The 13645-nt window shown below is 43.4% G+C and overlaps 1 protein-coding gene across 1 annotated transcript in view; it reads right to left on the bottom strand.

The window, feature by feature from the left end:
• The window catches only part of ITFG2 (integrin alpha FG-GAP repeat containing 2), a 72216-nt gene extending 59457 nt beyond the window's left edge, over positions 1 to 12759 (bottom strand). The window contains exons 1-4 of the mRNA XM_063447747.1: positions 12200 to 12759; positions 11848 to 11943; positions 11694 to 11735; positions 8765 to 8924 (exon numbers count right to left, since the gene is read on the bottom strand). Coding sequence (XP_063303817.1) covers positions 8765 to 8924; positions 11694 to 11735; positions 11848 to 11943; positions 12200 to 12295 — 394 coding nt within the window. The 5' untranslated portion in view covers positions 12296 to 12759. The remainder of the gene's footprint in view (positions 1 to 8764; positions 8925 to 11693; positions 11736 to 11847; positions 11944 to 12199) is intronic.
• Positions 12760 to 13645: the final 886 nt, after the last annotated feature.

The raw sequence follows: 13645 nt of genomic DNA, 5'->3' as shown, positions 1-13645 counted from the left end.
GTGACATATGACTACTGACGAGGTGGCGGAGCGCCCGTAGGCTGCCCACGACCCTAATCTACCTCTTCATACGAGAGAGGTATCACCCCAGGTGGTGATGCTTGCCGGACACACACCCACTAACCCCGAACATATTCGTGTGAACAAACCCTTCCCGCGGGGAATCGGTAGTTGGACGCTGCTGGACTTGCTCTGGCAGACCCGACTGTCGCTTGCCGCCGTGGTCACACGAAAACACCCTCCTAAGAGGGTTCCTCTGCACCTACATCTAGGTGTAGTTGCCGTCTCTCATCTGAGGCGTACACTCTAACCCCCGTTTACTACTCTCAACTCTAACTGAGGTAACGTCACCTGGGAGGGGAAAGGGAGCTAAGGTGTGACTGACGCCCCCTCCATTCTCTCACGCTCTTCCCTAACTCCTTCTTCTCATTCCCCCCCCATAAGTTTATTCATTTATTTTTCTCTTCTCCCCGCCCCTTACCCTCTCCCCGCTCCCCCCCCCTGCCCGTGCGGACCACGATGCCGCGGGGAACGGCCGCGGCCGCTCGCCCCCTTGCGACCTACGAGCCCGACCCATACCGAGTTTTATCTTTGAACTGCCACGGTCTCAACATCCCGGAACGTCGGACGCAGCTCCTACGGGACCTCTACGCTAGGCGTATATCTGTAGCCTTCTTACAGGAGACGCACTTCAAGGAGGGTGCAGCCCCAATGCTAAAAAGCAAGCACTACCCCAACGCCGCCTGTAGTAACCACCCCACGGCCCGCAGGGCTGGGGTGGCTGTCCTCCTGGAGGCGAAGCTTCAATTCCGCGAAGCGGACCGTCTATCGGATGCAAATGGCAGATACCTCTTCCTTAAGGGAGATATTCACGATAGACGATACACTTTCGCTACAATCTACGTCCCGAACAACAATCAAGCTCAATACATACGCAAAACCCTCCTTAAGCTCTCTTCCTTCATGGAAGGAACCCTGATTCTAGGCGGCGACTTCAACGTACCGCTATACCCCCTTGCTGACTCGTCTACAGGACACAGCTGCATCACCCAAGGTGCCCTCCGCAACATACTGAAATCCTTACGGAACCTTCGGCTTGTGGATTGCTGGCGTGCACTGCATCCCGATGACAGGGAATACACACACTATTCTACGATCCACAAACGCTACTCGAGAATAGACTATATATTCATGCAACAAGAACGATTGTCGACAATTCAAACGGCGGAGATAGGGGCTGCACAGTGGTCAGACCATGGCCCCGTCACTTTGACGATAGATTCCCCAAGGATGCGCCCGACCTCATGGACATGGAGGCTCCAAGATTCGCTACTACTAGACCCGACAATCAGGGAACAGGTGTCCGAGGAACTCAATACATATTTTACGCTCAACACAACGGAGGACCAACTCGCGACCACGATCTGGGAGGCGCATAAAAGCGTTATCCGAGGCACACTAATGCACATCGCTTCCAAAAAGAGGAGGGAATCACAGCGACACATGACCGACCTTCTGGACCGCATATCCACACTCGAGGCACAACATAAGAGATCACAACTCGAGTCGACATACGCGGAATTACTAGAAGCCCGGAGACAACTACAGACGCACATGACGACCTGTCATTATCGTTCATTGCAACGCACGAAGGCCTGCTTTTACCAGCATGCTAACAAAGGAGGGAGGCTACTGGCCAGGATGCTTAAAGGTCCACAGGGACTAGCCCAGGTCAACAGAATACGGCAAGCTGATGGTACTACTACACAATTCCCGGATAAGATCGCCTCGGAATTTCGGACGTTCTACTCCTCACTGTATAACATTCCGCAACCGACGCAGCCACAGGAGATAGCGGATAGAAACGAAAAAATGCGGAACTATATCGAGACCTATGTGGGGCCGAGATTGCAACGAGGGGAATCGGAGGACTTGGAGATACCGATCACAGAGGCGGAGGTAGCAGGAGCGATCAAAGCAGCTAAAACAGGGCGCGCTCCAGGTCCGGACGGCTTCACCTTAGACTATTATAAGAAATTCCAGCACATCTTAATCCCAAAACTCGCTAATGCATTCAACGCTCTCATCGGAGACGCTCGATTCCACCAGGAATCACTGGCTGCTACCATCACGGTTCTCCCGAAGCCGGGGAAGGATCCCGAACTCTGCAGCAGCTATAGACCTATCTCCCTACTCAATGTAGATATAAAACTGCTGACCAAGATACTGTCCATCAGGATCGGAGGCCTTCTGCCGACATTGGTCCACCCAGACCACACAGGCTTCATACCCGGGCGTGAGGCCAGAGATAGCACTCTCAGAGTCCAATCCATCCAACATCTGGCGAGACGGTCAAATGATAACCTTCTATTGCTCTCCACGGATGCTGAGAAAGCATTCGACCGGGTAAACTGGTCATTCCTTACGGCTACGCTGCAGGAGATGGGCTTTGGGGAGAACATAATGAAGTGGATAGGTGCGCTGTATCATTGCCCAAGCGCCAAAGTAAGAGTAAACGGTGCACTCACCGAACCCTTTCAGATCCGGAACGGAACGCGGCAGGGATGCCCGCTCTCCCCCATGCACTTCGCCCTCACCCTTGAACCGTTCCTGGAAGCTGTGCGCAGATCGGATGAGATCCTCGGATTTCCCAACAAGGACGTCACCCACAAAGTGGCGGCGTATGCGGACGATCTTTTATTCATCATCAATAAGCCCGAGACCACCCTGCCTCACTTGATGTCGGCATTTGAGTCCTACGGGGAGATATCGGGATTTAAACTGAATATACCTAAATGTGAGGTGCTTAACATTTCGGCCTCTCCGGCGCAGGTCGACGCATTGAAGCGCCAATTCCCGTTCAGATGGTGCCCGAACCACATGCAATACCTGGGCATCGCCCTTAATAGGGATCTAGGAGACATGTACCGGACAAACTTCCTACCCTTGCTGCAAAGAATAAGCCGGGATTTACAGGCGTGGTCGTACCCATATATTTCATGGTTCGGCCGCATAGCCATCCTGAAAATGAATATATTGTCCCGGATCCTATACCTCTTCCAAACGATACCTCTAGCCCTACCGACGGCGTACTTTCAATCGCTCCGGACCGCTATGATACGATTTGTGTGGAGCGGACGACAGGCGAGACTCAGACAGGAGATCCTATGCCTGCCACGAGCGTGGGGTGGAACTGTACTCCCGGACCTTCGCAAATACCATCATGCTACAGTGCTACAACGGATCTTGGAATGGCATACTCATCCAGCACACAAACAATGGATTGAACTAGATAAGAGCCACATGGGGTCGTCTCTTCTCACTACGGTATGGAACTCGAAGAGACCTCCGATGTCGCCCCATGACTGCCCCTCCACAGTGGCACAAACACTAAAAACATGGGACACCATCAGAAAACTACCGCAACTGTCTCCAACGCCGAGCCCGCTGATACAGCTGTCACATAACCCACACATAGGAGGTGGACTACCACCAGCATCCTGGAGTATCCTAGGAGGGGTAGAATCCCTCTCCATCCATAGATTGCTGAATAACACAGGCGTAATACCATTACGGGAATTGATAGACAACGACCAACCGTCCGCAATGCAAATCTTCCGCTACACACAAATTACACATTTTTACCAAACCCTACCACACAGAGAATCTCTACATAGAGACCTGACGTGGTTTGAGACACTCTGTGACCGACGGACCAACCTAGCCAAACCCACGTCCCTCATTTACCAGCATCTCCTTACAGGCCATCTGGAGAACGCGGACACCTTTCGCCGACGCTGGGAACGCATCCTGGGTATATCATTCACCGCGACTCAATGGGAAAAAATCCTGGTCCTGCACCACAAATGCTCCTCTAGCTCCGGCTATCAGGAAACTAATTATAAGCTCCTGTCGTTCTGGTACAGAACGCCTGACAGCCTACACAGGATCTTTCCGGCGGTACCTGACACTTGCTGGAGATGTGGGGAGGGACGTGGAACGATCCTGCATATCTGGTGGGAATGCCCACGCATCACGCCATTCTGGGACGAGATCAAACGGCGAACGGAGGAAATACTGGGGTCGGACGGTGGATTCGATAGAGAGGTGGCTCTACTACACTCTACACCAGACACCATCGGGGTGTATAGAAGATCTATACTCCGACACCTGTTGAACGCCGCCAAGGCTCTGATCCCATTACACTGGAAGCAAGATGTAACCCCGACGATAGGTCTCTGGATGGAAAGGGTGGAGGAGATATATAGGGCGGAATCGATCCACGCTTCATTGATAGGTATGGAGGAGAAGCATACCGAGAGGTGGCGGCCGTGGCTTTCTTACGTGGCGGGGCGGGGTGGGGGGGATGGGCGGGGGCGTGGCCCGTGAAGGGTGCCCCTTTACACCCCCCCCTCATCCACCTGCGCCCCTGGACGAGTGGCACCTCATTACGCGGAACACCTCGGTCCCACATCCCCTCCCCCCACTCCCACCCCCCCTCCCCCTTTTTTTTTTTTTTTTTTTTTCTTTTCCTCTTCCTCTCCTTATTCTCTCTCTCTCTTCCCTCCTCTCTCTCTTCCATATCACCTTCTGTTACTGTGCTCTCTTTTCTACACCACTGGCTCTCTTTCCCTGACCCCACGCAATAATTTGTCCCCATTGCCCGTGCACACTAGTTTCACCAACAGTCTACTAGTAGGGTAAGATGGGCTGGGGCCTCAAGTGCCATGCGGATGCTCCGCTAAATCATTGCTGCCCTCCACTATAGACTGAACCTACAGATTTCACCGCCCGCACGACAAAATAGGGCCCGCGCGAGGCAATGGGACCCAATAGAAACCCATCATCCCTCAATAATTTATAGGACGACGAGTCTCCTCTCTGACTTATCTCTTCAGGTCAACCTTACCACAGATGTTATAATAGCCCCTATCCGCTTCAAAGATACTCCTCGGCTGTACACGGCCATTATGATGACTGGCGTATCTTGTCCATACACTACACAGTCACTATCTGGCTCACACAGAATTGATAAACCTACCCTTTTGCAACCGATTATAGGATACAGATGTTTGCATATTTACTACATGTACTGTAACGAAGCTAACAATGTTGCTACTGTACTACCTTTTACTTGCTAATATTGTTTTGGTGTTCATCACTTTATATTTATATGGCTGCTCCCACTGTTGCGAGACCTGCGTGTCTCCTATTTTACTATCTTATCGCATTGTTATACGTATCCGATGACACGAATAAAAGCCGTTTGAACACAGTGTTAAAACATCCACTGCCCAACTCATCAAAAAGGGTATAGTGGTAAAAGTATTCTCCAAAAAAAGAAAAAAAATTCATTATAAAATGCAAGTTCAACATTCAAAAAATGTCTCTTCCCCCCCCCTTATTTTCTCCTTCTACTAATACCATTTAGTGACCTATTTTTATATTGTATTGTACTCAACTTATAAAATCTTGCAATACCAGTGTATTGAATTTATACAAAATCTAACTTTAGATTTCAATTAGATGTGTATCCCAATTATATTTCATAATATTCATCTGTTAAATTATTTTAAAAAATTCTAATCCTACCATTGTTAATTTATATTTGTGACTTGTTTATAAATCGTGCCGTGATCCGTATTCAAGAGCCTCTTTATTGGGCTCACTATAGTGATTAACATGGTATTTATATTCGTATATATATATATATATATATATATATATATATATATATAAAAATAAAAAAAAAAGGAAAAAAGGCTGTCCACCATCGTATTTATTCTATCCCCAATTTTAGAAGATCTTCCTGGGGATCAGTAATGTAAATGTTTCTTCCCTCCTTGTTGATTATGATTTTTGTTGGAAAACCCCATTTGTAGGGAATTGCCATATTCCTTAGCCGTAAAGTCATATCTGAGAATTGTTTCCCTTGAAGTCTTGTAGCAGCTGAGAAATCTGGATATACTTGTAGTCCTGAAAATGTATTTTTCTTTTATTGGATTCTTCCTAATTTTCTGTAGAAGAAGATCTTTAAACTTGCGGTTTACAAATCTTATGATGACGTCTCTAGGTTGATTTTTAATCTGGGGAGGATTCCGTATTCTGTGGTATCTTTCAAAGGGGAAATTGCCAGTTTCTGATGGATTGATAGATAAGGCTAAAAAATTTTCCATATGTCTTCGGAGATGCCTTTAATTCGGATATTATTTCTCCACATTCTGTCTTCAATATCTCTTAGGTTGACTTCTAGTTTACTTTTCAGACTTCTAAGTAGAGTATTTTGTGTTTGAAGAGATTGAATTATTTCCACATTAATTTGTGTTATTGTTGTTGCTTGATGTTCTATTTTCTCCATCATCGTTGTCATTTCTTTTTTAAGATCCATTACACTCTCGTTAAGAACCTGCTTTATTTTATTGTAAACATTTTTTAATGACAATTCCAAACTTTCTTGAGTTATAACTGATGGAGCTCCCACCGTAAAAGCAGCAGCCGGTATTTGTTCGACCAAATATGTTTATTGCGATTGTTACATTCCGGGGGATAAGGATTTCCTTAGTAATTCAGGCATTTCATTACTGCTTTTTGGAGAGTAAAATACATTTAAAGTTTTTTTTTTTTTTTTTTTTTTTATTTCCGTTAGCTGTTTTGTCTTTTTTTGGTGCCATAATGAATTTTCTTTCCCTTTACTTTCCTCTTTCCTTCCTTGTTTTCTTTTTTCTCTCTCTCCTAATTGTGCATTTCTCACGTCTAGTTAGTATTCTTTCTCTTTATTCCCTTCCTCTTAGGGGAGTTCAACTTTTGTTCTGTTGCTTTAATTATAAATAATTTTTGTTTTATTTTTTCCTTTTTCCACCTTTCCTTATGATCAGCAGAAGTGTGTTGGTTTGTTAAGTCTTTTTTAGTAAACTGCAAGATTCCTTGCACCTTCTCTTATATGTGCCAACAATTACATCAATACTTGTGATCAGATACCTCGATCAGGGCAGAATTAATTATTAAAGTAGCAGCTGTTAGCTATATTTCCTGAGTAAACTTTTCTTTCATCCAAGCCTTAGACTTTATTAAATTAAATTTCTTGGCTATCTTTGATGTTGTTAGCTTCTAATTTTAGGAGTATGTACTCCAAATATTTGGGAAGTTAAATGCTGTTCTGTTACTTTAAATAAATGTATTTATTTTCGTATTTATTTTATCTTTTTTCACGATTCCTTCCACTTCCCTTTTAATCTCAGAACCAGTATATTGGCTTACTGATCCTGTTTTAGTATGTAACACACTTCACTGTACTGTACACACTCCCATATATGTAATCAGTTACCAACAATATTTGGTTTTCCGTAGATTATACTTATCGTTCCATTGTTTGGTTGGATAGCTCTTTTCAGGGAGGAAATAATTGTTAGCGTGGCTGCTGCTGGCTCTTTTTCTGCCCTGATATTTCACTCCAATTTTTTCATAACCCTCTTCTTCGTCTGAGCGTTGGACTTTTTAAACTTCGTCAATCCAACGGTCGATCTCCACTGCTACACGCTCTTTAACTTTAGGCATTGGTTATCAGGCATTAGACGGGTGGCGGATAGCTTGCTTTCATGGAGTCTCTCCTCGCCTTTCCCGTGTCGGCAGCTCCGTACATGCAACGTCACACATGCTTACGTCATGCCGCCCTTTTTTCCATACTGATTTAAAGCACTATATCCTCTATGCAGGAAACTAGCAATGCTATATATATTGCAGGTTTCTAGGTGGTACATAACACCAAAGCCTACATTAAACTATAAAGCGGAACAAAATACCACCGGTTTACATAAACCTAGAGCAATAATTCTGAGATGCAACTGCATAATATATTTACCCCTAGTGGGGTATGATTTTAACTACAACAGAATATTTATAATGAATACTCTTAGTGACCTATTTTTATATTGTATTGCACTCAACTTATAAAATCTTGCAATACCAGTGTATTGAATTTATACAAAATCTAACTTTAGATTTCAATTAGATGTCTCATTGGCAAAACAGAGGTAAAACAAAATCATGTTGTAACAATAGCTGAGATTAAGAATTTTCTCAGATCAGCTACTTTAAAGTAACACTAAACCATTAGTAATACATATCTGTGTTTCTAATGCTACATTCCTGATGTCCCTTACTAATAAGGCTCCCACTCCCCTAGTGAATTAAAATAAATCTAATTACTCACCTTCACTCTAGCGCCGATTCTTGATTTGCACTACCACAGTCACCTACTCAGGTTGTAAAATCCAGGAGGAGTGCCTCCAGGACGACGGCCTATCAATATTCCTCAAAGGGGAGCATCGCGGAACATAGGCACATGCGCAGCGCTCACCGCGATGAGCATACCATTTTCTCTTGTATTCAATGATTCTCTATGGACAACTGTGACATCATGGTATGAGAGCTGGAAAGTAAGATTGCCAGCTCTCATACCCAGAGGGCTTGGAGGCGTGGCTTGAGGCCATGCTTCCAAGCCTTCTGTTTAGTGAAATAAAGGGTTTTGAGGGGTAGGACGGGAGGACTGTAGGAATTGTAATATTAATAAGATCAAGTTGTTAAAGGCCTGAACTGTCCCTTTAACATAGGCTAACCATTCAGATTTAAATCGTGAAAATTCTGAGTTTAGTGAATAACCCTCTATAAATAAAATGCATCTATACAAATACATAGCCATGCATTTAAGACAGACATTCCCTGTCTGCATCCATAATAAAAACAGTCTACATATTTGTTCTCCTACCTATATCGCTGATCAGAACAAGCTTGGTATTAGCGGGGAGATGCTGCATGTATACTGCTTTCTGATCTTCTCCAATTGCAGTATCCCATGTGGCATCAGGTTTGGAGCTCAGATCAAAGAGGTGAAACCAACCTTCAGCACTGACAGCAATCACAAAATTCTGTAAGGCATGTTGTTAGAGAAAAAACATAAGCTCTACGATAACATGACATTACCGAAAAAACAAACGTTATTTCAACAGCCCTAACAAATGATGAAAAACACAAATCACTGATAAACTAAGTCATTTAATTGGAAGGAGTATAAACTGGCACCAACTCACCACTACAACTGACCGTCGAGAAATGCCCTACACCTTCACAGCACTTAAAGGGACACTCCAGGCACCCAGACCACTTCTGCTCATTGGAGTGGTCTGGGTGCCAACTCCCACTACCCTTAACCGTGCAAGTGTAATTATTGCAGTTTTTTTTAAACTGCAATAATTACCTTGCAGGGTTAAGTCCTCCTCTAGTGGCTGTCTATTAGACAGCCACTAGAGGACACTTCCTGCTCTATAGCACAGGTTTTCTGTGCTAGAGCGTCGCTGGACGTCCTCACGCTGTGTGAGGACCTCCAGCGTCGCTCTATTCCCCATAGGGAAGCACTGAAATTCATTTTCAATGCTTTCCTATGGGGTGCGCTAATGCGCATGCGCGGCATTGCCGTGCATGCGCATTAGGTCTCCTCGGCCGGCGGGCGAGATCAGTCTCGCCCACCGGCCGACGTAAGCAGAAGGAGGAGCGGCGGGGGAGGAGGAAGCAGCAACGTGGGACCTGTCGCTGCCTCTGGTAAGTCACTGAAGGGGTTTTCACCCCTTCAGCAACTGGGGATTGGGGGTGGGAGGGAGAGGGACCCTCCAGTGCCAGGAAAACGGATCATTTTCCTGGCACTGGAGTTTCCCTTTAATGAAGTGTTTCAAATGCTAAAGCTTTAAAGGACCACTATAGTGCCAGGAAAACATACCGTATATACTCGAGTATAAGTAGAGTTTTTCAGCACATTTTTTGTGCTGAAAAAACCCTCACTCGACTTATACTCGAGTTAATGTCTGTATTATGGCAACTTACATTGCCATATACAGACCAGGACCGCCGGCTCATTACAAGCCCGGCGGTCCTGTTGGGGGCTGGCAGGAAGCATTTACTTACCTTTCCTGCAGCTCCTGTCAGCACCCTTCTCTGTCCTCCGGTCAGCTCCCACTGCAAGTCTTGCGAGAGCCGCGGGGTCAGAGCGTTGCCACGGGTTACCGCGAGACTTGCAGTGGAGCTGACCGGAGGAGAGAGAAGGGAGCTGACAGGAGCTGCAGGAAAGGTAAATAAACGCTTCCTGCCAGCCCCCTCCTACACAGTGCACACCACTGGACCACCAGAGAATGAGAGCCCCCCTCCCTGGCCAGGAATTAAGCAGGGAGGGGCGACAAAAAATTAAATAAAAATTTAAATAATAATAAAATATTAATAATATATAAAAAAAAAAAAAAAAAAATATATATAACAAAAATAAAAATAAATTATAATTAAAAAGAAAATAATAAAAATGCCCACCCCCCCACCAAGGCTCTGCATCACATACACAAACACACACTGCATCACACACACACACTGAATTCATACACACACACACACACACACACACACACACTGAATTCATACACACACTGCATTCATTATATACACACACTGTAAATAAATATTCAATTAATATATTTTTGGGGGGATATAATTTTATTTAGAAATTTACCAGTAGCTGCTGCATTTCCCACCCTGGTCTTATACTTGAGTCAAAAAGTTTTCCCATTTTTGGGGGGTAAAATTAGGGGTCTCGACTTATATTCGGGTCGACTTATACTCGAGTATATACGGTACTCGTTTTCCTGGCACTATAGTGCCCTGAGAGTGCCCCCGCCCTCAGCGCCCCCCGCCTGCCGGGCTCTAGGGTGAGGAAGGGGTTAAAATCTTACCTTTTCCCAGCACCGGGCTCCCTCGGTGCTGGGGAATCTCCTTCTGCCGTCATGGCTGAAAGCGCATGCGCGTCAAGAGCCGCGCGCGCATTCAGCCAGTCTCATAGGAAAGCATTCTCAATGCTTTCCTATGGACAGCAGCGTCTTCTCACTGTGAAAATCACAGTGAGAAGCGCGGAAGCACCTCTAGCGGCTGTCAGTGAGACAGCCAATAGAGGCTGGATTAACCCTAAAGTAAACATAGCAGTTTCTATGAAACTGCTATGTTTACAGCAGAAAGGGTTAATCCTAGAGGGATCTGGCACCCAGACCACTTCATTGAGCTGAAGTGGTCTGGGTGCCTATAGTGGCCCTTTAACTTCCAATGTATGAAGCCCTTGAAGGGGGAATGGCAGCAGCAGAATATGATTGATAGATAAATAGATAGATAGATAGATAATTTGATTAGCCGTATTAGTCCAGTAGACAAGATGCCAAAATAGCAGAGAATTGCAGTATGCAATGATATGTATTGCTTCAAACCTGAATCAGAGATTAAAACTCTCGAAAGCTTGTCTTTTAAATATCATCTTAGTCCAATAAAAAAAAAAAAGGTTTTGGCACAATAGAGATAGATATATAGATAGATATATAGATAGATAGATAAAAGCCAATACCAGATTGCACCACAAGGACTTGTGTCTTATATATTATATAAATAATATAACATTTATTTGCTCAAAAATAAAAAGTCAACACTTCAGTTTGTAAATCTAACTTGTATAAGAGATATATATCTTTATCTCAATCAGAGTCTGATATAGGCCATACATGTACTTAAAAGATGATATAAGAATATAAGAACAAAAAATGTCTGCTCAATCTAAAATAGGCACCTATATAGTTAAGAAAGCAATTTAAAAATGATTGACACTGATAGTGACATACCTTGCCTTTATTGCAGACATCTCCTACACCAACACATGTCAACTAGGAAAGAACATTAAAAAGGCAGCATTAAACCAGAAGTCATACTCAAAGAGCATTTAAAATATGATATACTCATGGATGTTTCGGAAGGTAATATAGATTGAATACTCACCATTCCAGTGCAAGAACGAGTAATCCAAGGTTTACTTTGGTCATTCTTATAGACATGTAGCTTCCCACTGGTATCTCCAATCACTAGTTCATTCAGCTAGAGAAATGAGAGAACCAAATTAAACACTTTGCTTGAACACCAATTCCAAAAACAAATCATTCTATTAATTTACAATATACCAGATCTCTCTTTAAAATGTTTACACTTCTAGAAAATGCCTCAATTGCAGTAGCATGCAACCATAATAAAATGTTTTATTAGGTAGTGTGGAACAGAATTTCCCAGGCACTGAAAGAGTGAAAGTGTACATATTCTACAATTTCCACAAATCCCAATATTTATCTCCATTTACCGAGTCATTATCAGCATCACCCAAGCATAATCCATGAGGGAAAAGAGAGCCACTGAATTCTAGAATTGCACGCTGGACATAACTGAGGGACCGCATTGAGGAAGTTTATACAATTTCTGACTAAGATATTCTGTTTAATTAATAGTGTTGAAATTAAAATGATCAGTATACTGGCAGCTTGGCTAAGTGGTGAAAAGCATGGTTACCATAAAAAATATAATAATGTGTGTAAGAAAGAGGCTGAATATACAGAGTCTGTAATTGTAAGGGTATGCTACAATTTAACCAAACAAGAGGGGAGATCCTGTATATCCATACAGTAACACTGTGCAGTGCAGTGAGATTAGTGTAGGGCTGACAGGCAGGGGGTAGGCATGCAAGTCAATGTCAGATTATACAGATTACAAACTCTCAGAGGTAGAGTAATACATAGAGAGAAGGTGGTACGAGGTGAAAACCGGTTATTAACGTGCACTAAGGAAGTTTAGGGCAAAAACGTTGGCAAGACTGTCACATTCCTGTCTACAAGGTACAATTCTCTACATTCATATCTAAACTTCCGGCGCCTGACGAGGGACGTCACTGGCTGGGATGAGGAGATTAGCTCGCTTGGCGCCTAACGAGTGACGTCACTGTAAGGCTGGATTGAGGGTGGGTGGTAGATAAAGTTCTAAGTACTAGAGTTGAGCGCAATCTGACTGGTTCGCTGTACTGCCGAAAGATGCGCCCAGTGTGACTTAATTTAGGTCCATTACTAGTGGAACATAGGGGATCTCATTTTTGTCTTTAGACTTCTCTGACATTATAAAAGATAAACAAAAATGTTACCAGGCATTAGCTAGCATTAAAGCAATTAATTACTGATTAAAGTGTGGCTAGATATGGAAACTGTTTTTTGTTATGAAACTGAGAAATTATTTTAGTATTTAACCCCTTAAGGACAGAGCTTCAGAAGCTTGTCTTTCACTTAATGACACAAGCATTTTTTGCATTTTTTTGCTGTTTGCGTTCAACTGCAATTTGCATTTTACTAATTTATTGCACCGACGCATATTATATACCGTTTTTTAAAGGACAGAAAGGGCTTTAATTTGATGTAACATATATTTACATAAATGCTTATTTATTATTAAAAAATACAGAAAAATGCAAAAAAAAAAAATCTTGATTTTTTTAACAGTTTTTGCAATAATAATGTGTGCCTAATTAGTGCAGGTTAAAGAAAGTAATTCAAAATAAATTTATTTAGTTGTCCTGATTTACAGAATATATAATGTGTCTGGGATTTTAAGTTTTTTTTTGGTAGTTACAGGTCACAAAGCACAAGGAGTAAAATAAACTTTTAATGTGGAGCGATTTTAGAATTTGGTATGTTTGTCTTGTAAGCTTAATAGCCATAAAAGAAAACAAAATTGCCACACAAAAGTATATATTTATATAAAGTAG

The sequence above is a fragment of the Pelobates fuscus genome, chromosome 3 (genome assembly GCF_036172605.1).
Source record: "Pelobates fuscus isolate aPelFus1 chromosome 3, aPelFus1.pri, whole genome shotgun sequence".
Lineage (NCBI taxonomy): Eukaryota > Metazoa > Chordata > Amphibia > Anura > Pelobatidae > Pelobates > Pelobates fuscus.
The sequence above is the reverse complement of the archived record's forward strand: the minus strand, read 5'-3'. Positions and strand labels throughout refer to the sequence as shown.